General features: G+C 37.9%; 1 protein-coding gene across 17 annotated transcripts in view; it reads left to right on the top strand.

The window, feature by feature from the left end:
- Window positions 1–26,094, top strand: part of LOC101833521 (sarcolemma associated protein) — a 124,617-nt gene that overhangs the window by 58,730 nt on the left and 39,793 nt on the right. For 6 of the 17 annotated variants that reach the window (XM_013118814.3, XM_040747763.1, XM_013118809.3 and 3 more), the window contains exons 3-13: window positions 4,568–4,640; window positions 8,418–8,454; window positions 11,198–11,260; window positions 14,383–14,478; window positions 14,716–14,787; window positions 16,048–16,188; window positions 17,685–17,822; window positions 20,217–20,385; window positions 20,475–20,525; window positions 20,936–20,986; window positions 25,100–25,162. In XM_013118814.3, coding sequence (XP_012974268.1) covers window positions 4,568–4,640; window positions 8,418–8,454; window positions 11,198–11,260; window positions 14,383–14,478; window positions 14,716–14,787; window positions 16,048–16,188; window positions 17,685–17,822; window positions 20,217–20,385; window positions 20,475–20,525; window positions 20,936–20,986; window positions 25,100–25,162 — 954 coding nt within the window. The remainder of the gene's footprint in view (window positions 1–4,567; window positions 4,641–8,417; window positions 8,455–11,197; window positions 11,261–14,382; window positions 14,479–14,715; window positions 14,788–16,047; window positions 16,189–17,684; window positions 17,823–20,216; window positions 20,386–20,474; window positions 20,526–20,935; window positions 20,987–25,099; window positions 25,163–26,094) is intronic. The other 11 variants (XM_040747764.1, XM_013118811.3, XM_040747762.1 and 8 more) reach the window with 5 other exon arrangements.

The following is a 26,094-nucleotide window of genomic DNA, read 5'->3' as shown; positions in this document are numbered from 1 at the left end:
GGGCCCGGTTTACCTGGTCCCCTGGTCCCATTGGTGGAATGTGTATTGCTCTTAAAGAGAACCAGAGTTCAGTTCCCAGTGCCCTCATCAGGTCCTCTGCCACAGGTTGACTCCAGCTCCAGGGTGTCTGACACCCTCTCCTGGATTCCTCAGGCACCTGCACTCAAGTGTAATGTCCACACATAGATAAACACCTATGCACTAACACATCTGTTTACAGAAGTTGTTGAAGGGTGAAAGCTTTGTGATGACCGATACACAGTTCTCAAGAGAAAACAGTATGATAGAATACTAATTCAATTTTAAAACAAAAACACTGTTGATTGGCCTATCTTTCTCTGCTTTTTCAACTCTTAACCTAAGAAGTAGAAACCTTGTAAAGTAAAAAATTTAAAGATACTAAGTTTTTAGAATTATTTTAAGTGGTAAAAATGAATTAATTGAAATCATTTCAGTCTAGAAATATTAATACCTGATTCAGATCTTGTGTTTTAAAATATTTCTTGGGTTTTTAATGATTCTGTTGTCCCTCCTGCTGTTTCCAGTCTTCTTGGGATTCTTCAGGCTTAGTATAGACTAGCACTGGGTTGAAGGCATTTGTGTGAAGAGACAAAAAGAAGCAGAGTGCATACCACACAGTAACTAGATCTCAAAGCCAAGACAAATGGCTATATCGACAACAGCTCTCAGTGCTACTGTAGCGTTCAGTAGTCTCTATCCACAGTCACTGTCAATAGTGCTTCCACACACCTTGTTTCTTGCGTTTGGACATGCCTGTTCTTCATGTTTAACACTGTTGAAATTTGTATGTGGTTTAGAATATGTGTGTGTGTTTAACGTGGTAATGTTGGGATGTTCCCTTTCCCTTCTGTACAAACTATTTAGATTACATGCTTTACTATTTAGTCCTCCAGTTTGAAGTATAGTAAGAATTTTTGTGGTTATTTTGAGAGCTCAATATGTTTAAAATATTTTATAGACTTCTTTAGACTATTGTTATCCTAAGTATTCCTTCATAATATCAGACTCTCTATAAGTGTTTTTGAGAGAGGGTAAGGGGTGGGGCTGGTGCCAGATAAGCAGGAAAAGTGTATCTTCCTGCTGCGTTTCTGACCTGAGAATTAAACATACGGCCTTGCATTTATGCGAGGCAATTGCTTTACCATGGAGCAATATTCTCAGCTTTCTTGCTTGGTCTCCTCACCCCCAAAGAAAGCTCAGAATTAATACATATAAAAGCATTTGAAACTTATTTTACATGGTGTTTCACAAACTCGTTTGACCCCAAGCCTTGCCCCCTTTCCTTTTCCTTTTTGGTCTTTCAAGGCATGATTTCTCTGTGCAGTGTGTAGTCCTGGCTGTCCTGGAACTCTATCTTTGGACCAGGCTGACCTCCAACTCACAGAGACACCCCCCGCCTGTGCCTCCAGAGTGCTGGGATTAAAGGTGTGCACCACCACTGCCCAGCTCCTAATTCCTTTTTGGTTAACACTTTTTAGCAATATGTTTGGGGAAATTCTACTGTACTGAATTGATTGATACAAATAATAAATCATGCCTGTTATTTTAAATATTGACCTGTTGCAAAATACAAAAGATCACTAAGTTTTCTGCTCTGTGTATGTAGTTGACGTGAAGTCTTTTCACAGAAAGGTTGGCTGTACTTAGACACGAACTTCTCTGCCGAGGCTGTATCAGCCCTTGGTTCACTTTGTTGATTTGGCTATCAGTCCATTTGATGACCTATGTCATGACCTGATGCAATGTATCACACATTGGTTCTGGTACTGCAGTTTTCTTCTATAACTCATCCACCTATTATTCTTTGAGTTGTAAGTTTATAAAAAGTTTTTTCTTAGCATATTTTAATTAGACATAATAATGTTTCATTATGACGTTTCATACATGTATATGAACTATTTTGGTTATATTCACCCATTGTCTTCTTTTGTCCCTGATAATGCCCTTCCCCTTTCAAAATAGCTGTGCTGCTTTTTCCATTTCCACATTTTTTTGGAGAACTTATGCATTTAATTAGTGGTACTTTATAACACTAATTGTCATTGTTTTTAGTAATAAAAACTCTGAGACAGATATTGGGGTTAAAGCTGAAGATCAGGAAAGCAAAGCAGCCGGCCCCTTAGATTTCTCACTCTACCAGTGATAAGACCCAAAGGGCGATCTTGTCCTCAGACTGTATCTGCCTCCACCGAACCTCAGACTGCTTCCAACTGAACTGCTCCTCAGACGGCACTGTGCTCCTGTCTCCTCCGGCCTTATAGTCCTCTCTAGTGCTGGGGTTAAAGGTGTGGGATCCCAAGTGCTGAGATCACCTTTGTGTGAGCTCTGTTTCTCTTTTGGACTGGATCAATTTCTTATAGTTCAGGGTTGCCTTGAACTAACAGGGATCCATCTGCCTCTGTCTCTGAATGCTGAGATTGAAGATGTGTACCACCACTGCCTGGCCTCTGTGGCTGACTAGTGTGGCTAGCTTTGCACTCTGATCTTCAGCCAAACTTTATTCGTTAGATCATAAGCAAAATATCACCACAGTACTTACAGGAGTTGAAGTCATAAATTTTATAATACCTGCCTTCTTTGTGACTATTTGGGACAAAATGCCAGGAACCACAAAGAGTTAGGTGCTAATTGTGTAATTAGGACCAAATCACTGGTTCAGGTTCTACGCAGTGGGGATCTTACTGCTAGAATGGAGGAATATTTTGATTAATTTGACCCCTCTGTAGCAACAGTTAGGATCAGAAGAATGAGGTAAGAGTCAAAGGATGAGATGCTGTTTTGAGTAAGGGGGCACAGTTGGCAGCAATATTCTAAGGAGTGAGTGAGTGGTTTTGGGAGAAAAGGAAGTTGGAGGATAAGGCGTGAGATGAGAGATTTTGGCATAAAGATCTGAGGACGGAGGATGGTTCTAAGGGAAGAGAGAGAGAGAGAGGTTGTGCAAAAGTCTGAAGGGCTGGAGGTTAGAGGTATGGCATGGGAGTGAGACAGGACCTGAGGGAAAACTAATACAGCATGCGAGGGGAAGGACTGTTCACTCTGGAGTTGGATGAAACTCTTACTCCAGCTGAGAAGTGAGAATTCCAGCACAGGGACCTGGAGAGATGCTTCAGACTGGTTCAGTGGTGTCTTGGGTACTTACTGCGTGTCTTGGGCCTTGTATTGTTGTCTTCAAACACCATGGCCAAAGCAACCCGGGGAGGAACTTGTATTTCACTATGCCGGTAAATCAGGGTAGGAACTCAAGGCAGGAGCACTGCTTACTGGAAGAGAAAAATAGCATTTGACCATGTTATTGAGGAGGTAAAGACCATCACAGTTAGGATGTGTAAAAATGGGGTCATAAACAGTAAGATGTTTGGAGACTGCATGTAACCTGCTTGTGTCTAAGAGACTATTCGCAGCAGAAAGGAAGGAAGAAGCCAAATGATTCATGGCAATGGTGGATATTCCAGGCAGAAGTGAGGAAGAGACTGTCCAGTAGATTGTTCTTTGTCTGTGTTAAAATATAGTCAGTTAATAAAAACAAATATTGGCCAGACGGTGCTAAATTCCTTAAATTTAATGTACATTTCCAGATGACATCCACATTACTTTGTATTACCATCTTGATACTATGGTTTGTAATTGTTCAACATATTATATCCCTAAAGCAATAATTATTGTTAAAATAGTTTATTGAAGTATAAATAAATAAATTCCAATTTTCTTTGTAAGACTCAGTGATCACTGTTTTGACAGTAGGCACTACTCTTAAAATCATTACACACTGTGTTTTTGTCTGCCCACATCAGCTTTAAGTCAGTTGAGTAAGCAAACTTGTCGAACTATCGATTTTTCAGTATTCTAGAACAGAGAAATCAAAACTATCAGTCTTTAAATTAGGAAGTATTTTTTCCTGTGAAAGATACAATGATCTGTACAGTTACTGTATGTTGGAGATTTGTCTCTCTAAACCCTCAGTAGGAAAAGGAGAGAGATCAATCTTATGAGTTGTATACAGAGAGGCTGCAGTGACTTCATTAAAAGGTATTGGGGAGGGAGGAACAGCAGCCAAGTGAAAGCTGCGCTGGAGAGCATCCCGTGTGAGTCGTAGCGACTGCACACTGGAGGAACCAGAGAGGCACCGCCACTCTCCAGCAGCCTTTTGTTCTTGCCCACAACATGGGTAAGCCTGAGGGTGATTAACATGTCCGAAACTGTCATAAAGGACGTTAAGGTCTTATGAGGTGTGGTTGGGAGACAGATTGAAGACAGGAGAATGCAGATAAGGACTACCTTTTAAAGGGCAGTAGACTAGGTGTGATGTCAGCAAACTGGGACAAAACTGTCTTATCCTTTTCTGCTCTTACTATTTCTGCACACTGGGCAGTTGGCTTCTCATTGTTAAGGAACTGGAAGTTTTTCTAAGGTAGTAGATACTGTCATTAAACCACGAGATTTATTTACTTTTCTAGAAGTTACTATTTTTAAGAATGAAATACAAGTTTAGCTATGAGACCCACCAAGCTTCATATTTTTAAACAATTATTTTATTTGTTTTAACCAGTTACCCATGGGTGTATTGTTTCCACAATAAAACTTTTTCTACCAGATGGTATGGAAGCCCGGCTCCGCTCAGAGTGAGTATACTTTAGTGCTGTGAAGTTTTGGATTAATTATCTTAGTTGGTAATATTCTTAGCGATGTTATACCGTTAAAACTACAAGATTGCTGTAATATGTTAAAAATTTGCTACAGTACTTTGTGGCATATTATATTTCAGTTTCAAGTACTTATATTATTTAAAAATCAAGTAATAAAATAATATATCATAGGTAAAGGTTGTTTTACTTCCAAATTTAACTTTACAGTATATATTTGAATAGATCGTTAGTTGTTTTTTGCGATATTTAGTTATAGGAGAATGATAACTGTGTTCCTTTTGGTGTATACTTTCTATAGAATTTTTTATACTGTGGTTGCCTATGAAGTTAATGTCAGTGTCATATTCTTCCAGAACTTGAAGATGTCAATATAATTAGTATTTTTTTTATGGGAGTTGGAAGAATTTCCCCCAAGGTTGTATTTTATGTTTTATATGAAGAAGTATCAGAACTTGTCATGAAGTATAGAATTTAAGTACATCCTGTGCTTTTTACAGATTATCATTGTGAAACAGGGAAAGGTGCTGGGCAGTATTTAAATATTAATGCTTCTTTTTGTTTGTTTTTATTTAGGGAAAGCCTTGAATATACTAAATGCTAAAGCTTCAAAGGAGCTTCCTGTTATTACAGTCTATGGTTTACACTGTTTTGATTATGCCAAATTACCTAGAGTTTAAGGAAAAGCTGAATAGTGAGTAGGAAAGGGGAAGATGAAGCGGATAGAGTGGGTCCCTTTTCTGTAACAGTCTCTCCTGTCTGTCATTAGAATTACGTATTGTATGCTGCTCTTAGGACCTACCATAGTTTTTCCTTCTTTAGTTTTATAGCCAGATGATGTAAAGCAGAGATTGTAAAACATCTGAAATGTAAAATACCATTTATTTTAATTATAGGTTATCAAAATGTAATTATACTTTATTAAAATTGTAGTATAAACGTAAAGAACTTCAACATAACAACCTTTATGGGTCAAGACCTGAGCTTTCAGTCATAGAACAAGTAATCAATTCACCAAACGACATACAGCTTTTTAAAGACCAGTGTTTGCAGTTGATCCGAGGTCATTTTTGATAGAGTTAAAAGGTTTGAGCACCCATGTAAGACTTCTGTGTTCTTAGAATATGTGGGTCTTCTTATCTGTGTGTGTGTGCGCGCGCGCGCGTGTGTGTGTGTGTGTGTGTGTGTGTATGTGTACGTATATGTATGACTCGTGTGTAGTCAGAGGACAACGTTGCTGTTGGTGCTTCTTTTCCAGCCTGTTTGAGGCAGGGTTTTGTGTTTATCACCATGTACCTTAGGCTCCAAGCTCCTGGGGATTCTTAACTTTCCATTTCCCTATTTGCTGAAAGAGTGTTGGGGTTTCACACATGCACTACCTTTCTTGTAGTCAAATTCAGGCTCTCAGACTTGACTGACAAATGCTTTACCTAATAAACTATGTCATCTGCCATATGTGAAGATTTTGAAGACTTTTCAGTAAATTCCTTCATTTCCCCAAATCCCTTTAACTATTTTTTGTTCTCTCCCTCTCCTCCCTCTCCCTCTCCCTCTCCCTTTCCGTCCTCCCTCTCCCTCTCCCTCTCCCTCTCCCTCTCCCTCTCCCTCTCCCTCTCCCTCTCCCTCTCCCTCTCCCTCTCCCTTTCCGTCCTCCCTCTCCCTCTCCCTCTCCGTCCTCCCTCTCCCTCTCCCTCTCCGTCTGTCTGTCCGTCCGTCTGTCCGTCCGTCTGTCTCTGGGTGTGAATGTTCGTTGTGTGCGTGTGTGCGGAGCAGAGGGCAACCTCAACTGTGTCCCTTGCTTTTATGCAGAGTCTCATTGGAATAGGACTTGCTGAGTCAGTTTAAATGGTTGAATACATCAAGAATGCCAAGTCCAATGTATAAATAGTGTATAGGGGTTTTAAGATTTCAACAGTAGTTCTGATTGTTTCTTAGTTTTTCTTCTATTTTATAGTTTTCTAACAACAGAAATAGAAGTTGCCTATAACTTCACAACCCCAGCATTAAATAAGGCTCTATTTTCTAACCTTGTCTTGTGACACTTTTTATACACACACAAAGTTTTTAAACTATCCAGACAAAATATACCTATATCCAATATAGTTTCTGTAAAAACAATTTTATTTATAGAATGTGTTATTTGACTTTTTAGGCATTTGCTTGTTAGCCAGGTTTCATGAGGACAGAAGAATTTCTTTTTGGATCACAAAACAAACAAACAAAACCACATTTTAAAATGTCTATTTGTTTTCATTTAGGGTTTTTTGAGTTAATGTCCTTATACATACATATTGTCAGGAAAAAAGACTATATACAAAAAAGGTTATCTCTGGGTGCTAGGATTAATTTTGTTTTTTTTATGCTAACATATTTTTCATTTTCAGTGTATATTGCCTGTACAGTCAAGAAAAATTAGCTTATATTTAAAACATCCATTTTAGTTTTATAGAGTGAGAAAGAATACTGTAGTTACAAGTTTTGAAAAACCTTTACTAACTATCAAGTTTGTTAAGCCTTGAGATACGCTTTGTGGATGCAGGGGTGAATTGATCTTAATTCCCGAGACACAGACATGTAATCAAATATACAGTAAAAATTTATACATGTTGATTGACGTCTGTGGAAGGCACCCTGGTGTGCAGAAAATGGGTGCTGGTACTTAACCCTGGTGTGCACACAATGGGTGCTGGTACTTAACCCTGGTGTGCAGACAATGGGTGCTGGTACCTAACCCTCCACTGCTACGCCGTCCCAGGCCAGGCTCTCATCAGCGACACAAGCTTTGCCAATTGAGTCTGAGGACTGTACCCAGTCAGCCGTCCATCTGTTGTCACTGGCTTAGTTCCCAAGACGTGAAGTGTGGGGACGTGGGCGGCAGGCAGCCTAGCTCTTCATCCTTATACCCGCTTCCACACACTCTGGCTTCCTCAGCTGCGCGTTTCTCATGGGAGTACAAGGTAGCAATTGGTCGGTTACTATTCCAAGGCATTGTTTGAAGCTACTTGTTTATATGAACACATTTAATACTTACAACAATGCTATATAGGGCCCCTTTCTAGGGACATGGGGACTATCTTGATTAGTTTTTAGCTGGTTAGTAGAGCCAGTTTGGTCTACTTGGTCTACTTTCTTAGCCTATATGCCTAACTGCTGCTGCTTTTCTGTCGAGAGTTCTTTATCAGGCCCCAAAGGAAATTAGTGCCAGTTAATGACCTGCTGTTTGCTATACTGAATTCAGTGTCATACACACCTGCAAACTTGGATTTCATCCCAGGATGGCTAGGTGAAGAATAGTTGTCACCGTTTTGACAGCTAAACTTGTTCTTCACTAGAGTAACTTTCCAGATTATAACCTTCCTTTCCAACTGAACTCTCGCTTCCTAAAGATTTCTGCACAGGAGTATTTATTTATTGATAACTTACATGTTACAATAAAATGCATGATTTAAAAGGTACTTCAGTATATTGATATGGTAACAATAAGGGAGTCATCACAGCACTCAGCAAATAGTGGGTGCTCAAAAGATGTTTAATACATTTTGGAATTGAAACCTGATTTAAGAAAAATAATGAGTAAAAAGTAAATTTATGTTTTTTAAGAATGTTATATGTTTATGAAGGAATGAAATATAGTTTACATCCTTTTAATTATATGAGAACAAATGCATGAATTTTTTGACAAGATATTCTGGTGCTCTAGTATCATTTCCTCCATGTTCAGGAAATTAGATAAAAATTCTAAATTTTACTTTTCAGTGTCATCCATGCTCCATTACCAAGTCCTGTTGACAAAGTAAGTAGTGAATGATTGTTTTCCAAACTTTGAAATATTTCACTGAAATATTTTTATTTAATATGTTTAACCTAAAAAAAACTTCTGTTTTTATAGTAAAGTAAATATGGCTATGTAGTTAATATAACCTTACTGTGTAGAGAATTTGGAATGGATGTTTCTTTGGAAAAAGCTTTTGTAGCCCAGGTAAACCACTGTCTGAGCAGACTAAATGCACCTGGCTTTGTGCCTAGCCAGAGGTAAGTGATGTTAACTCTTACCTTTTATTCTGAAGTACAGCTCTGTCTAGGAATTTCCCAAAGCTTTCTATCCACGTTCACTCAGTATTTGCCCATACAGGAAAGCGGCTCTGAAATAAGAACTTAGAGAAATTATTCTTTTAATGCCACTGTACACCTGCTTAGAAATTGCAGTAATTCATTGCTGGAGTAGTTTTCTTTTGTTTAGGAGTAATGGTGCATTGAGACTATAGGTGTCATTGCTAAATAACAAACAGTGTGTGATCAAATAGCAGAAGCAGACTTTTTACTTTTCCTATTTGACATTACTATGAATATTGGGAGTTTTGTTTTTTAGACTGGCTTTCACATAGCCCTGGGTGGCTAGGAACTCACCGTGTAGCCAGAGAGGTGGTTTGTTTGCTTCTGATCTTCCTGCCTCCCCTCCCAAGTTCTGGGATTACAGGTGCAGTGCTGTGTCTTCTGGGTTCTCTCTGTCTCTGACTCTGTCTCTGTCTTTCTGTCTCTGTCTCTGTCTGCCTCTCTCTGTGTCTCTGTCTGTCTCTGTCTCTGTGTGTGTGTGTGTATAGTAACTAAAATGTGAGGACAAACATTTTGCATTTTTCCCTTTGTTTAGATTCACAATGGTTACCTACTTTAAACTGAAGTTATTTCTTAGAGTCTTGTTTTAGGAATGAAAGTAATTTATCATCAACTTCACTGGTACCAAAAACTGTTTTAGAAGTAAATGATTTTGTTGATTTTCATCTTAAAAAGAAAAATGGTAATTCTTTTAGTCTGAATATTAGAAAACATACTTTCTGAGCTTAATAAGTGATTTATATAACATTATTAATGAATTGGCATAGCAAGTAGTGTATGCCTGTATTTCTAGTGCTTGGAGGCTGCGATAGGAGGGTAGCTTGGGGAAGGTAGTACCAGGCCAGGAACGGCTGTGTAACAAGATCCGTTTCAAACAATGAAAAAGGATAAGTATGCATTCTTGTAGCACTTATTAGTGTTCAGGATGTGGGTAAATACGACAGCATGTGTCCTTCATTTTCTGTTTTAGTGGACATGGTTCTGTATCCCATAGTCCTGAAAAACCCCCATTGAAGCAAATTTTGATGCTTTTGGATTCTGAGCAGTTAGGCTGACTTGTAGTTTTTTAAACATAATTATTTTCTTTTTCTTAAAATTTACATACAATAGTAAGTTTTTCATTGTCTCTGACCATTGGATAAAATGTTAGAATCTTAATTTTTGTTTTTCAATAAGTAAAGAGTGATACTTTATGTATCCTCTATCCTGACACATGCTTCCAAGTAACATTTTCAAGATTGTTATTTCTAAATGAATTGTGACTTGTTGACATGTTGATGAAGTAATTGATGCTGAATTTTTAGGAAAAACATGACTAGTGATTAGGAGTTATTTCTCGGTTATAAAAAGGCTCGTGAATTGACTTACAAAGGAAAGTTTCACAAGTAATACTTGCTTCATCATCTTGTCTATAAATCTGAAGTAATTAGTATAATACTGTCTATGGAATTCTAGACATACAGCAGAAATACCTTGAGAACTAATTTGCACAGTAATTGAGAATTAAGACTAGATCAATGAAAACATTTATATATTTATATGTGTAGGAAAATAGACACTTCATGGAATTGGCTGGTTTTAATTCTCTAAGTGCATTTTTATTTTGGTGCGGGTCGTTGTGCATCTGGAGATGGGAGGACGACTTGCAGGAGGTGCTTCTTCCTTTACCGCATGGGTATGGGGGTTGTCCTGGTTAAGATTACCATTGCTGTGATACACACTACGACCAAAAGCAGCTTGGAGAAGGGAGGGATTATTTGCCTTACACTTCTAAATCAGTGTTCATCACTGAAGGAAGTCAGGGCAGGAACTCAAACAGGGCAGGAACCTAGAGTAGGAACCAAGGCAGAGGAGCCCAGGACCACCTGCCCAAGGACGGTACCACCACCATGGGCTGGACCCTCTGCCACTGATCACTAATTGAGAAAGTGCTCTACAGGCTTGCCTACAGCTTAATCTTATGGAGGCATCTTCTTAACTGAGGTTCCCTCCTCTCAGATGACTTACCCTGTGTCATAAAACTATCCAGCAGAGGATTAAACTGAAGTTGTTAAGCTGACCTTTGCTTGCTGAGCCATCTTGTTAGTTTAGTGGCTTGTCTGTCTGTCTGTCTGTCTGTCTGTCTGTCTGTCTGTCTGTCTATCTATCTATCTATCTATCTATCTATCTATCTATCTATCTATCTATCTATCTATCTATCCATCTATCCATCTATCTATGGTTTTGCAATACAGGGTTTCGCTGAGTAGCTTTAGAGCCTGCCCTGGAATTCGCTCTGTAGACCAGGCTGGCCTGAACTCACAGAGATCCACCTGCCTCTGCCTCCCGAGTGCTGAGATTAAAGGCGTGCACCACCTTCACCCGGTGACCTTTTTAATGTAATGTTTTCTGTGATTATTGATATCATGTTATTTTATTTCTAGGTTGCTGCTAACACTCCAAGTATGTATTCTCAGGAACTATTCCAACTTTCTCAGTATCTACAGGTAAGAGGAAATCTTGAGAATCCTTAGTCTTTGAAAGTAACTTAGTACAGAATCAAAATATTGGCTGGAAACAAGTGCACAGGAAATAACTTTGAGGAAGGATGAAGGCTTGAAAATAGATCTCCAGAAGAAAAAGGAGTCAGGATTGTTGGGTCTAGAGAAGATAAGTTAATGCGCAAGAGAAATGTTTTTCTTCCAGTACAAGGAGATCCTAAGTAACTCTTTTGTTTTGTGCCCGCCCCCCCATTGTGTCGTGTGTCCCCTGCCCCCAGACAGGGTTTCTATGTGTAACCACCCTAGCTGTCCTGGAACTAGCTATGAAGCCCAGGCTGGCCTCATATTCAGAGAGATCTACCTGTCTCTGCCTCCCAAGTGCTGGTATAAGGCCTGCACCACCACCACCTAGCCAAAGTAATCCTTTATTCATAGGTGATTTTTAAATAAAATTAAACTTTTCCAAGTTTTGGCTATATGATAATAGTGTGTAATTTTATAGAATTTATTATATGTCATGCTCCATTCTAGCACTTTATCCATGTTGATTCATTTAATCTCTGGAATAGTCTTCACTGTTATGTAAAGACTGTAGAGGTCTCATTCTTGTTTTCATGAGGAGTAACTAAGGGGAAGGAAGATCTAAGAATTTACTCAGTGTCACATTTGCAGTGTGATTTGCTCCTAGTCTGAGCTTAGAGAAGTTCGACAGACTCCAGAGCACAGGGCAGCTTCTTGGAATGGCCTCCTGGTGTACTTAATTCTTTATTTAAAAAGACATACAACTCTAAAGCAGAGAAGTGTTAATTTTTTCTTTTATTTGGGCAGGGTTATAGCTTTGGGTTTTTAGGGGGATTACCATGAGGGAGTATGGTTAAAAAAAAAACCTTTGGTTTAGAAGTTTAGGAATGGTGGTTTTGATTTTAAACTTGGTTTTTCTACTCAATTCTGTGACCTCCAGTTAATGGTTTCATTTGTGCAGACTTTGTTGTCTTTAAAAGTGTTGAACTGACTTCAGTGACCCTGTGTCCTTTTGTTAGTTGTGGTTGTAGTTGTTAGTTGGCAGTAAAGGGCATGTGCATCTGGAAAACTACAGAAATAAACAGCATATTAATTAGATCTCATATTCCACCACATACCATGCACTGCCATGTAGAAAATGATTTTACACATTTGCACATCAACGAAATAGTTAAAAGCATGGGCTTTTCTAGCCAGAATTGATCAAGTTTAGCTAGACTTGATCCCTGGCTTTAATATCTGATCTTCTAAGAAAGGTTTTTTTTTTTTTTTTGGGTTTTGGTTTTTTTGGACAGGGTTTCTTTGTGCAGTCCTGGCTGTCCTGGGATTTGCCTTGTAGACCAGGCTGGCCTCTAACTCACAGAGATCTGCCTGCTTCTGCTTCCCAAGTGCTGGCATTAAAGACCTGTGCCACCACCCATCAGCTTCCTAAGAAAGTTTAACAAAAGCCTTTAGACCTCATTTTCCTCATGTAGGCAATTGATAAGTAGCACCACCTCTCCCCATGAAGGGTCTATGAATTAATATAAGTAAGGCACTTAGAATAGTGCCCATAATGGAAATTATATGATGTGAATGTCATTGGTCATTTTCATCCGGTGGGATGATGTTGTTAGTTTTTGTAGGTCTCTTTGAGAGGTGGGAGGAAGTTTTAAGATTAGTTGATTCTTCATTTCTGACCTGAGAGATAACATTGTTCATGTAGATTAAATGGTTGGCCTGATTCTATGTCTGTGGTTGCTGTCATCTTTGGCTGGGACTCTCACGCTCCCCTGCTCTACCTCTCATTCCTTCTCTCCCTTCACCAGCTGTTTGAACATTCACTTACATTTGCCAACTCTTAGCCAGGAATTCCCGCCTCCTTTTCTTCTCCTTGAATACCCTTATTGAATTGATGAAATTTTAATGTAAGCTGTGAACCCTTTGAATAATAGTTGAAATAGATGCATTTCATACCTTAGATCTAAAAGACAATTTTCAGGAGAACTACATTTGTTGAAATTTGGTTCAGAATTAAGAATCTAATGGAAATGAAATTTTTAAAAGGTGTAATGATGCCTTCTAGTGGAGGTAGTTTATAAAACTTTGGTTGGCTTGTGGCTTTGTTTATCAGTAAAATGTTTTGTATCTGTTATTTCCTGGATATTAGGACTGATTCAGGAACTTTATGGTAAATAGCCACTTTAATACGGATTATCAAGTGATGGTGTTTTTATTAGATTCCTTAGTCTACATTAAAACAAAGCACTTCTAAGTCTACATTAGGCCAGCTTTTCTCTAGTCATTGGTCTACCAAGGATGTGGAGAGCAATAAATTAATGTATTAAACCTTAAGTGCCATATTTGAAGCATGTGCTTCTCTTTGAGGTTGCTCAAAGATAGAATGTTAGTAAGTGACCTTTGGATATTGCAGGAATGGCAGAAGATGAGTGCCAAAGCCACAGTTAGATGATGTGAGCGCTTCACCTTCACAGCGTGAGGGGTGCTGTTAGCAGCTGTCAGATGTTAACTATAGAGCAGTCTTGCTCGCTAGTATCTTTCATCATATTCATGTGTTCCGTTGACCCCTCCCTGTAGTGGGCTCTTAGGTATTCAGAGAGAGAATAAGAACACCTGAGAGTGCCATAAAGCTGTGAGCAGTCTCCTTTAAATATATGCACATGTAATTCCACAGCCTTCAGAAAGGGAAACTGAAGGCTGTTAGTTACTGCTCTAGATGTCACGTTGTAGGGAGTTTTGATGTTGACCAGATTGTTTTGCCTTAGTTTGAAATATGTTTGTTCCAGAATATGTAAATATTTAATAAACGTATGTGTATTTATGAGATATAAACAGAAGCAGAAACATTTTGTTAGTTTTTCTAATCTACATTTTGAAACTTACTCTTTTAGTAAATTATTTGAAAAGAAAACAGAAATGAGTATCGTGTTTTCCATGCAGGGAAAAGTTTATTACATTTGTACTTGCAGTCCTGTAGATGGGCTAAAATAATGAGCTACATATGTGGTGCAATATAAGACTATATTCAAACTGCACTGAATGTTATTCTACATAAGAATAATGTTGCTAATTGAGTTCATTAGAATTTCTTTTGTGACTTATGTTAGGAGGCCTTACATCGGGAACAGATGTTGGAACAGAAGTTAGCTACACTTCAGCGTCTATTAGCCATCACCCAAGAGGCTTCAGATACCAGTTGGCAGGTATTTCATTTACTTCATATTTAAGATACAATTTAATAGTTTTTTATGAAATAAAACTAAGATATTGGCAAATGAAAGTAACGTTATTCCTCAACTAAAGAACAAATGCTGAGACAGCGTTTTGTAGCAGGTTTTGATTGATTTTTCCAATTTTCTTGATTATGTTGACAATAGAATCTGTTATACATGCTTTTTTATTACTCTGGGTTTTTATTTATATCTGATTTTATTCAACAGGCTTTAATAGATGAAGATAGACTCTTATCACGGTTAGAAGTTATGGGAAATCAGTTGCAGGCATGCTCCAAAGTAGGTATTTAATTTCAGGTATATAAGAAAGAATGCACTTCTGTAATTTCATCTCTTTGTTATTTGAGTGTATGCTAAAACCTCTATATAATTCCATAATTCCTTATATCTTTGTCATAAAAAATTTCAAGCATACATATATGTAGAAAGAATTGTATAGTACATACTCATGTGTAGTTCTAATTCCTGTTTCTATTGTAGTTGGTATTTATTGAAGAGAGATTTGCCTTCTGGAATGTGACTCAGTCTAGAGTATTACTGAAACCCTTTTTGTTTAGTTCTTTCTATGAGAATAAAATAATGGATATTTGGTTTTGTTTATTTGTTGTGGTACTTGCTTTTTTCTTTTTCTTTGCCAACAACATTTCGTGAATGGTGTTGTTCTTCAATCAAATCAAAGACAGCATAATGACTCGATGGCTTTCCTTTTAGGGTTTTGTCATTCATTAATGATTCCTCACTGGGTCCATTATTTCATTAAAGATTTTATACACAGTGATATTATTCTATCATTACTTCATTGACTTAACTGGATTACATCTTCAAAGACAATTTTTCCCTCATGAACCATTTTGTTACCTTGAAGTACATTTTCTACAGAAAAAAAACAGAATGAGTCTCACTCCCGTTATTTACTAGATGAAACAGAATAGATTGATTGCCTTTTTATCCAGCAGTGAATCACAATGAGGTGCTTTCTCCCTTGCTTAGGTTTAAGTGTATTTGTTATGTTTCACTCTGTAGTAGCTGTTTTTTGTTCATGATCACATTATCTAGAGTTTTGTCTGAGAAAACCTTTGAAGGCTAAACTGACTTTGATAGCTTCCTGTGGTCATACTAGAGAGGATGCACTGTGCTCATCTCACACATTTCTTGTTCCAGACCTGGAGTCTTCCCTTTTCCTCCTGATACTCTTACTACCTTTTCTTAGCCATTGTTCTAAAATGTTTGGTGCTTTTGATAGTAATGATTATTGTTCACAGACGGAAATATGATGACTTCCACAGAATACGAGTAATTAATCTTAATATGTGAGAGAAATTATTGCCTTTAACTCTTTTCTATTGCAATTAGTATAAGTTCTGAATGCATAATTGACTGATACAACTTTGAAATATTGATTTAGTTAATAGTAGGCCAACATTTGTTTTTGGGGATATCTTAACATATAGAATATTGTAATGTGTTTATTTCTTTCAGAGCATAAGTAGTTTTCAAAGAAAACAAACTTAGGTGTAATATAAGTACCTTCTATTCTAGACTCAAACAGAAGATAGTTTACGGAAGGAACTTATAGCATTGCAAGAAGATAAACACAGCTATGAAACAACAGCCAAAGAGTCCCTCAGGCGGGTTCTTCAGGAGAAGATTGAAGTGGTTAGAAAACTTTCAGAAGTTGAGGTATCCCACTTTTACTGTTATTGTCCTTAAAGATTTATTTCTAAAATTATGTGTCTGTGTGTAGTGTCTTCATGGGTATGTGTGTGTGAGTGGCATTGTGTACGAAGTCTGAGACTTAGACTCAGTGGATCTGGAATTATAGGCAGTTTGGAGCCATTTCATGTGCTGGGAACTGAACTATGTCCCTCTGCTGAATTTGGAGCTTGCTATGTAGAGCAGGGTGGCCCTGAACTCACGGAGATGCGCCTACTTTTGTCTGCCCAGTTGTGGAATTAAAAGGTGGACACCATTTTGGCGGGAATTGATATTCTGTCATAACAGTTTGCTTTCTTTTAGTGGAGGGTGATGACTGAGAACTCATTTTATCTGTCCTGTAAAGCAGCGCTTCTCAACCTTCCTGATGCTACAACCCTTTAATACAGTGCCTCATGTTGTGGTGGCCCCCAACCATGAAAATATTTTCATTGCTACTTCATAACTGTAATTTTGCTACTGTTATGAATTGTAATATAAATATCTATGTTTTCCAATGGTCTTAGGTGACCCCCTCCCCCCAAAGGAGTCACGACCCATAGTTGAGAATCACAGCTCTAGAATAACACTATATCTTGTGCTTTAGGAATTTTTGGGGGATGTCTTCTAGGTCTTAAGAAAAATCAAAATGTGATTCTTGGGACTGAGGGTTTAGCTTAGTGAGTATGTGCTTAGCATGTGTGAGGACCTGGATAGTTTGTACTATACTATTATAATAGGTAGTATGGGTTTTATGTTCATTGTTGATTAACTTGACATACAAGTAAAGTTTCAAGCTGTATTGCTGTTTTTCACATTAGATGAATTGCTATGTGGTATTAAAGTTACTTTAAGGATTATTGACTTAAGTATGGTAGAGTATACTTTTAATCTTAGCACTTGGGAGCCTGAGGCAGGAGATTCACAAGTTTCAGGCTAGCCTGACTCCATAGTGAATTTGGAGCCAGCCTGAGTAACCTAGTATTGTTTCAAAAATAGATAGAAAAAGAATTGGTGGTTTCAAAATATTTTCAAGGCTAAAAGTCAAACCTGTTGGTCTTTTCTTTTTTCTTTTTCTTTTTGGTTTTTTGAGGCAGGCTTTTTCTGTATTGTTTTAGAACCTGTCTTGGAACTTGCTCTGTAGACCAGGTTGGCCTCGAACTCACAGAGATCCTCCTGTCTCTGCCTCCCGAGTGTTGGGATTAAAGGTGGGAACCACCAACACCCAGCGGCTTTTTCAAAGTGTAAATAATAGGTAGCTTTTTCTGCCCCCACTTCCCAACATTAAAAAAAGAAATTCTTAGTTGTGTTTTAGTATATATGTTCCTGAAATTATTTTGTCTTTTAATTCAGTTTTATATAAGTTTAGTTCAAATGTTGATGCAGAGTAGTCCATAGCTGCACTTTTACAAATTGAATTTATGATAATTTTTAAGTAAGTACCCATTTACTCTAAATGAATTGGCTGTGAACTTGAATTGCAGAGAAGTCTGAGTAATACTGAAGATGAATGTACCCACCTGAAAGAAATGAATGAACGGACTCAGGAAGAATTAAGAGAATTAGCCAATAAATATAATGGAGCGGTTAATGAAATTAAAGATTTATCTGATAAATTAAAGGTATGTAAGTTCCTTTTCTGCTGCTGTGATAAAAACACCATGCACAAGACACCTTATAGAAAGAAGGGTTTATTAGGGCTTAAGGTTCCAGAAAGTAAGATTCTATCAGCTTCATGGAGAGGAAGTGTCGCAACAAGTGGGTATGGTGACTAGGACTGGACGCTGAGAGCTCACTGGGACTGGATTGAGACTTATGAAACCTCAAACCTGTCTCCTGAGACATACTTCCTCCAGCAGAGCCATATTTCTTAAACCTACCAAACAGCTGGGAACCATGTATTCAAACATTTAAGCCTATGAGGGACATTCGTATTCAAACCACACAGTTTGTATTTAATCCACCTGAAAGCATGTTAAGCTAATAGTCTCTAACATACTAATAGTGTAAAAGTTTATAATTGTTGATCTAAAATTTGGTAAAATTGAAAAGTTCAAATTGACAGTGAAAATAGAAAATGTATTCTGTTAGTCCAACCTCCATTACTGTTGAGAATTGAAAGCCTTTAAAACAGACATACTTACTTCCTTGGGATGGAAATATAGTCAGTGCTTCATAATAGTCATCTTTTAGTGTTTGCTTCAAAATCACATAGACCAAGATGGGAATGATATCGAAAAGAACAGCATCTTCTAATACACCTGTGAAGTAGATGAGAATCAATATGAAATGGATTGGCGAGATGGCTTAGAGTGTGGGCACTTGCCATGCAAGTTTTAAGACCTACGTTTGCTTCTAGAACCATGGTGGAAGGACAGAAAGGCCCCAAAGTTGTCCTCTGGTCTCCACATGAGGACCATGGCACCCGTGCACCAGAACTTAGCCATGTGTCACACACACTAGTGAATACACAGACATGCAGGTAGACACACACACACACACACACACACACACACACACACACACACACACACACACACACACACAGAGGAGAGATGGCTCAGAGGTTAAGAGCACTGATTATTTTTCCAGAGGTCCTGAGTTCAATTCCCACCAACCACATAGTGGCTCACAACCACCTTGAATGATATCTGGTGCCCTCTGCTGGCATGTAGGCAGAAGGCTGTGTTTATAATAAATAAATAAAATATTAAAAAATAATAATACAATAATAGTAATAGTAGCAGCTATAGTAAATAAATTTAAAAATAGCAAAGGCCAGAATACACGTAGTAATAATAAATTGTAAAAAGAGAGAATCAAGGCCTGCGTAAGATGTCTCATGTGGTAAAGGCCTAATAACCTGCATTCATTCCCAGGAGCCCATGTAAAGGTGTGCTCTCCACGTGTACCTACCCATGCATCACATACTCATATACACGAGCATATGTATGTATGTATGTATGTATGTATGTATGTATGTATGTATGTGTATGTGTATATGAATTAAAGTTTTAAAAAGGGAATTAACAAAATCTATATAGTTGATGCTTTTTTAGACTTACTTTTAGACTGTTTAGTGCTGCAACAAACTCAAAGGGCGCGTGGAAAGCTCTGAGCTTTGGCTTCCCTTCAGCTGTGCTGTTCCCTCTGGGACGTTTGGAATAAAGCATCAGACCATACGATAATATCTCGTTGGCGCTTCAGAATCTTGTGCCTGAATTGTTGAAAATCCATTTACTGTAACTGATATCTGTTGGTGGGTCATGGGACTAGAAGGGGTCATGAGAGGGAAGGAAGGGCTGGTGGGGTTGGGGGAGAGAGGCATACAACACGAACGCATATGGCAGTGTTTGGGCAGAGGAAAGCAAACAGCCAGCGGGTCAGGAGTCATCAGGGAGGGCAGTGCGAATGAGGACAAATGTCTAGACATATGGATGGAGAATGCCACAGTAAAACACATAGTTTGTGGTAGTAACTTAAAATTAATTAAAACAGGAGAAAAATCACCCTGACCTTAGTTGAGTGCCTTCAAGATAGGTATTTGCCAGAGAAGGCTGAGTGTGCTTTTGGTAGTTCTCAGGGAGGTCTTGTCAAGAGAAACATGTTTGAAGAGTTTGTGCCGTCATCTGTTTAGCCAAACATAGTTATAATTGTAAATTAATGTTACATTTTAGAATGTACAAATAAGTTGTACTAATAGTAAATTTGGGGAATGTATTTCCCACTTGAAAACCATGGGGGATTTAATTTCGACTCTTTATCTGTGTGTTTATCTCCTGTCCTGCTTGGTTGCTCTAAGTTTTTCCTTCTCAGTGCCATGTGGTAGTGACCGCAGTGCAGGTCAGTGTTGTAAGTCTCTGCCTCTATTTGCTTTAGGAAGTCAGCTTTGTAAATATGTTCTGTAATTCTGAATGTATTTCTTAGAAGTATAAGTAAGTGAAGTCAGTCCTGACCTTAGGCTTCTCAAAGCACAGTGAGGTTTTATGAAGTGACTGAAGATCCCTACTCAACAGGCAGCAGAGGGGAAACAAGAGGAAATCCAACAGAAGGGACAGGCCGAAAAGAAAGAACTACAGACTAAAATAGGTGAAATGGAAGAAAGAGAGCAGGAGCTCCAGGCAAAAATAGAAGCGTTGCAAGCTGACAATGACTTCACCAATGAAAGGCTCACAGCTTTACAAGGTAAGCTAGCTGTACAGACATTGGTTTTCATTTGACTTTTGTTCTCTTTGTCTGTGAAATATCTTTTTTTTTTGGACTGTTTTTTACAGTACGGTTAGAACATCTGCAGGAGAAAACTCTTAAAGAATGCAGCAGCTTAGGTAGGTGTCACCTTATTTAAAGATGTTTTCACTTAGCCTTTGCTTGTTCACATTTCAGATCATTTGCTTCTCACACTGTTTACTTTAGATATTTTGCATAGCAAGACTCAAAAGTTACACTTTCAGAAAATCTCCTTTTAAAATATTCATGATTGCCACCAGAGGGCATTGTTGTTAGTCCTGAGACAGTGAGGTTTCTGTCTCTGAGATAGTCTTTACTATGAACAGTAGTAGGATCCTCTTTCTTTTGAGGTTCTTTGGAAGGTTCCTAAGCCTGAATTAATAAAGAATGGCAACTCTTCTTCCAAATACAGTGTGAGTAGGAATATGAAATGCCATACTTACACGTGAAGCCGGTTTAAAGTTAATACTTTCTTTGATTGGACAATGATATCCTGTCTTAATCCTAGGGATACAAGTTGATGACTTCTTACCTAAAATAAATGGGAGCACAGATAAAGGTAGCGTAAAAAACTTATTTTTTTCATGATATCCTTTTATCATTTAAGCAGGATAGAGCTAAATGCCTAATGATTTGTAGTGCTTGGAATGAAACACATTTGTAACTGTTGACATACCATTGAGTTTTGTCTTTTAAAACCTGAGTTTCTCTTTATAGTCTAAGACACAGATGTGATCTGTTCTTATATATCCCTTGTTATGTGGAAGTCGCAATAGCTCAGATAAGAAAATGGTGTTCATCATTAGCCGTGGCTTGTTGTATATAGCTCTTACTGTCCAGAGAGCTGTTTGTTCCACTATGCTTGGCTTCCAGTCTCTGTTTGTAGTCTGTGAGCTTATTCAGTGTCCCATTGAGCCCTTAGACATGTGGAAACCACTTTATCCACTCTTTTATTTATCAGAGAATAAGATTAGGCATTTCTCTAAACGGAAAAATCTTTTGGTAGTTTTTGTTTCTTTCACCCTTTTTTTTCTGGGTAGCAGATCTCAGTTGACCAAAAACTTACAGCCACTGTATAAGTTTTCCTGTTGTTCTTTGTTTTTCTTTTTTTTATGCAGAGTTTCACTGTGTCACCTTGACTTGTCTAGAACTAACTTTATAAATCAGGCTGGCAGAGAGCTCACAGAGATCTGCCTGCCTCTGCCCCCCATGCTGAGATCAAAGACATGAACCACCACGCCCAGCAAATGGGACACTTTTAGATCGATGGCTTTTATAGCTCTGAAGTTTTAAGACTCTTCCCTCTAAGATTCACTGAGTACCAACTGCAGCTATGTACTTAGTCTTAACATTGCGTGTTTGGAGTACTAAAGGAGTGAAGTCATTTTCAGTGCACACTGATGTGTTTATCATCTCATTTTAATACACAGAAGTTAGTGTAAGATATCAAGATCAGAAATAAAACTTGTAATGAAACTGTTTTCCGCATATCAGGGTACATCCTTATCATTCATGGCAAGAGGTCACAGTTAAGAAATAGTTTCCTTTGATTTGCTTTAAATAAAAATGGATGAGCTGCAGATGTAGCTTCATGAGTTTTCCTAGTTTATGCCCTGGGTTCAATCCCAGCATTCAAAAAGGGAAAAAGTTCTTACAGTGACTGCCAAAGCAGGTCCAGGTAATCGTGTGTATGTGAGCTATATGGTCAAGTCTAATATTGCATGTAGTATACATGTTAGTTTCTTGAGAAAAAATTATTCATTGCTATTTGACTGCTCTATGTGTTTTGTAAAATGCCTAAGTTCTTCAGATTTGAGGTTTCGAGAAATTTTAAAGGTGTAGTTTATATTGATATTCATTTTGCTAAAACTTTTAGTTGCTATTTATTAAAAGTATTTAGCAAATTTTTGTTAAATGAGCAAGTCTTTCCTTTAATGCTTTTGTTTTTCTACTATTATTTTGCTTGTTTTTTTTGACTACTTGAAATCCATATTTTCCTTGAATATGTGTCAAGTGTTACATTAATGTAAGCTGAGAACTTTTATTAACTCAGTTAGGAATCTTAATATATATATAAAACCATCTTTTAAGTAGAGTTGTCAAATTGCCGTGTAATTTTTTTGCCAGAAAATTTAGACTAACACACTGTATTCCTATTACAAATAGTCATAGCCTCCTTAATCTAATATCAAAACTGTATATTGTTATGAGAAGTTGCTCGCTAAAGCTATTGCTCCACTGTTGAACAGTTGGGTCTTGGAGTAGCATGAGAGCGGCTAGGAGGGCGTTGTGAAAGTAAGCTTTCACGTGTGTGCAGCTATTTCTTTACCTTTTCAAGCATCATCCTTCAAGTAGTAGAATATTAAGTGTAGGTATAAGAGAACTGGCAGCAGTATCTAGAGATCGTACAGTTCATACTTCTGCCAGTGAACTCTTTCTGAAATGACTTAACTTTCTTACAAGCACAGACTTTGTACCATAAACTTTTGCTTTTAAAAATAGGATTATTTTAACATATATTAGCGTAAACAGGGCTGTCTAGAAGCAATATGAGGGCAACTGTAAAATTTAAAATTTTCTGGTAACTACAGTAAGGTTTAAAAGGAAGCAAGTAAAACTCATTTTAATACTAAATTTTATTTAACCAATAATATCAGAAATGTTATTTAAACATATAACCTGCATTTAAGGATTATTAATGAAGCATTTCACATTTATTTTCCTTAGTAGGTATTTGAAATCATGTATTTATTTTATGCTTGCCACATTTAAATGCTTAGTGGCATGTGCAGTTAATGGTTACAGTAGCATAGCTACAACATGGGTAATAAAGAAAACTGAACCCATGGAAACTCATTTGTATAAAAGATTCATTCTAAATAGAATGGCTTTTTATGTTATGCTTCCATGTTTCCCATTTTCTCCATTTGTTTAGCTTTAACCAATAGCATAGAGACTAGTTTTCCATCCAATAAACATCTGAATTCCTTTGGATCACCAGTAATATGTTCTGTAGTTGTGTCACCTTAATTTCTAACGACCTGAATTCAAGTAATAGACTATTAAGTGTTATACTTGAAATGCTTTATATAGATTGTGACAATGTTGTCTTAATGCATGTAAAAGGTGCTTTTGTAGATATGACACATATATATTTACATTTTTACTTTAATAACACTTTATCTAATCCACTCTGCTAAATATTTTCAGGGTTGGGTTCAGATATTAAAAATAGAGTACATAGGGCATTGGAAAGATGGAAAATGGTTAAGAACACTTACTGCTCTACCAGAGGATCCAGGTTTGATTCCTAGAACCAACATGGCAGCTCCCAACTACCTGTAACTCTAGCTTCAGGGGATCCAGCATTCTTTTCTGACCTTTGTGGGTTCCTACATATAAAACTAGAGTAGACAGAGGGCGATCTTTAGCTTAGTGAGTAGCAGTGGGTGTTGAGGTTACTGTTCTATTGCTGTGCAGAGCTGGACCGTGACCCTAGGGCAGCTACAAAGAAAGCATTTGATTGGGTTACAGTTGGAGAGGATGGGCGTGTGTCATCATGGTGGTGGAGAAGTAGCCGACAGCTCACATCTGATCTGCAGATCGCGTGCCAAGAGAGTGTGGGACAGGGCCTGGGGGGCATTTGAAACCTTAAAGCTCACCCCAAGTGACACACCTCATCCAAAAGGCCACACCTCCTAATCTTTCCCAGACAGTTCCACTAACTGGGAACCTATTTTTAGTAAGAGTCACCAGAAATTGGTTAGTATTCGTCTGAAATTTGGTTTCAGAGAAGTGTCCTTTAGGTATGTTCAGGTTTGGTTCCAAGTAGGTTTTAAATTTTTTGGTAAGCATTCATGAAGGTTTATGCATTTTTATGCATGTTTGCCTTTCCTTATTTCCCTGTTCACTAATTCTCCTCCTTTCGCCAGTGTTCCTTTTGCTTTCATAAAGAAGTGACTTTAAGCTAGATCATACGTACTTGCCGTTTTCTCCTCCCTTTACCCTTCCTATTCTTTCTCCTTTTAGGCTGCTCCCTCACCCTACACAGTCCTTCCTACTTCCACGTCACACGTGCACACATGCATTTAGATGTAGATTTGCATCAGCTCCTATCTCAGCCCAAGTTCTCTTGACAGTCACTGCAGCCCATGCTGGTCCCACCTCAGGCCAGTCCTCTCCCGCACCCTCCTGCCTGTTGGAATTTCAGGCATGTGCTCCCGTGCCTGACTGATATTACATATTCTTACAATTTTTACCTTTCACATCTAAGACCAGCAGCTTTAAAGAGAGACTGTTAGAACCTGAAACTAATTCAATAGTAAAACCACAAAAATCACTTAAGAGGATTTACAAACCTTTTATGGAGAAAGGTACATATGAAAAGTAGAAAAAGCTTTTTAAAGCAATATATTTGTTTTGTTTGTTTTTTCAGCTCTCTGGGTAAAGACTGCACCTTTAAAAGCTAGTCAGTCATTCAGAGTAAAGTAGTGATTATTTAAATTACAGCTTTCAGTTTTTTAACTCCAAAATATGTGTTAAAATATATTCAACTTTATTAGTCCTTTTCAGTTACCTATGTTAAATATTTCATTTTTTAAACCTTTGCTGTTGTTGTTTATTTCAAGACAGCAACAAACTATATCCTTAAAGGTCTTTCTTTCTTTATTAGAGCACTTGCTTTCAAAGAGTGGCGAGGACCGCACTTTTATTCACCAGTTCATAGAGTACCAGAGTGAGTACAGAGTGTTTTTCACACTGGTCTTAATGAAACCAGGGACTGAAATTATGACGTCAGAGGGAAAACGTGGGAATCAATGTATTTGTTGTAGTACAAGTATGCAAGTAACTATCTTCAGGCATCAGCAACTTTATTAGTTTCTCTTTTTTGAGCAAAATAATCTTATTGCAGTTGCCTTCACATATGGAGCAGAACATCTCATATTGGTGGGCACTATACAAACACATGCAGAAACACCTAGGAAGGATTTCAAACTTGTTGATTAAAAGTCGCTCATCAGGGGAATAAAACAGACTGCTTGGGGTGTGAAGTGCCTAACTTTATCTTGCTAAAATTGTTTTGTGTGTGTGTGTGTGTGTGTGTGTGTGTGTGTGTGTGTGAATTTGTTTTGCCCATGTGTGTGTCTGTGCCCCATGTGTGTGCAATGCTTTTATAGGCCAGAGGAAGACTTCAGATCCTCTGAAGCTAGAGTTACAGAGTTGTAAACTGCCATGTGGGTGCTGGGAATCCACCCTAGGTCCTCTGCAAGAGCAGACAGAGTGCTCTTAACTGCTGAACCATTTCTGCAGTTCACATCTAACCTTTCTTGATGAAGAAATAGTGGTAATATGGCTTCTTTATTTAAGTTCTAGTTCTATCACGGATTGAATTTTGAGATTCTTAAATACATTTCTTAGATTAAACGAAGCCAATAAAAGCCGAATAGTCTTTTGGGGCTCTCGGTTCCTAAGATGGCCCTCGGCATAGTATGACCCCTTTTATTTTAGGGGATGGGTTGTCTGACACTCTGGTTTGACTGACCACCGTTTGCAAGTCCCAAAGGCTGTCTTTAGGAATACTTACGGTAGTCTGGCTATTGGAGATTTAGACCCCTCCTGAGTTCTAAACAAAATGTTGTGAGACCCTTTTATTTGAAAACCATATGG

The sequence above is a fragment of the Mesocricetus auratus genome, unplaced genomic scaffold (genome assembly GCF_017639785.1).
Source record: "Mesocricetus auratus isolate SY011 unplaced genomic scaffold, BCM_Maur_2.0 Super-Scaffold_100006, whole genome shotgun sequence".
In the NCBI taxonomy this organism is placed as follows: Eukaryota; Metazoa; Chordata; class Mammalia; order Rodentia; family Cricetidae; genus Mesocricetus; species Mesocricetus auratus.
The sequence above is the reverse complement of the archived record's forward strand: the minus strand, read 5'-3'. Positions and strand labels throughout refer to the sequence as shown.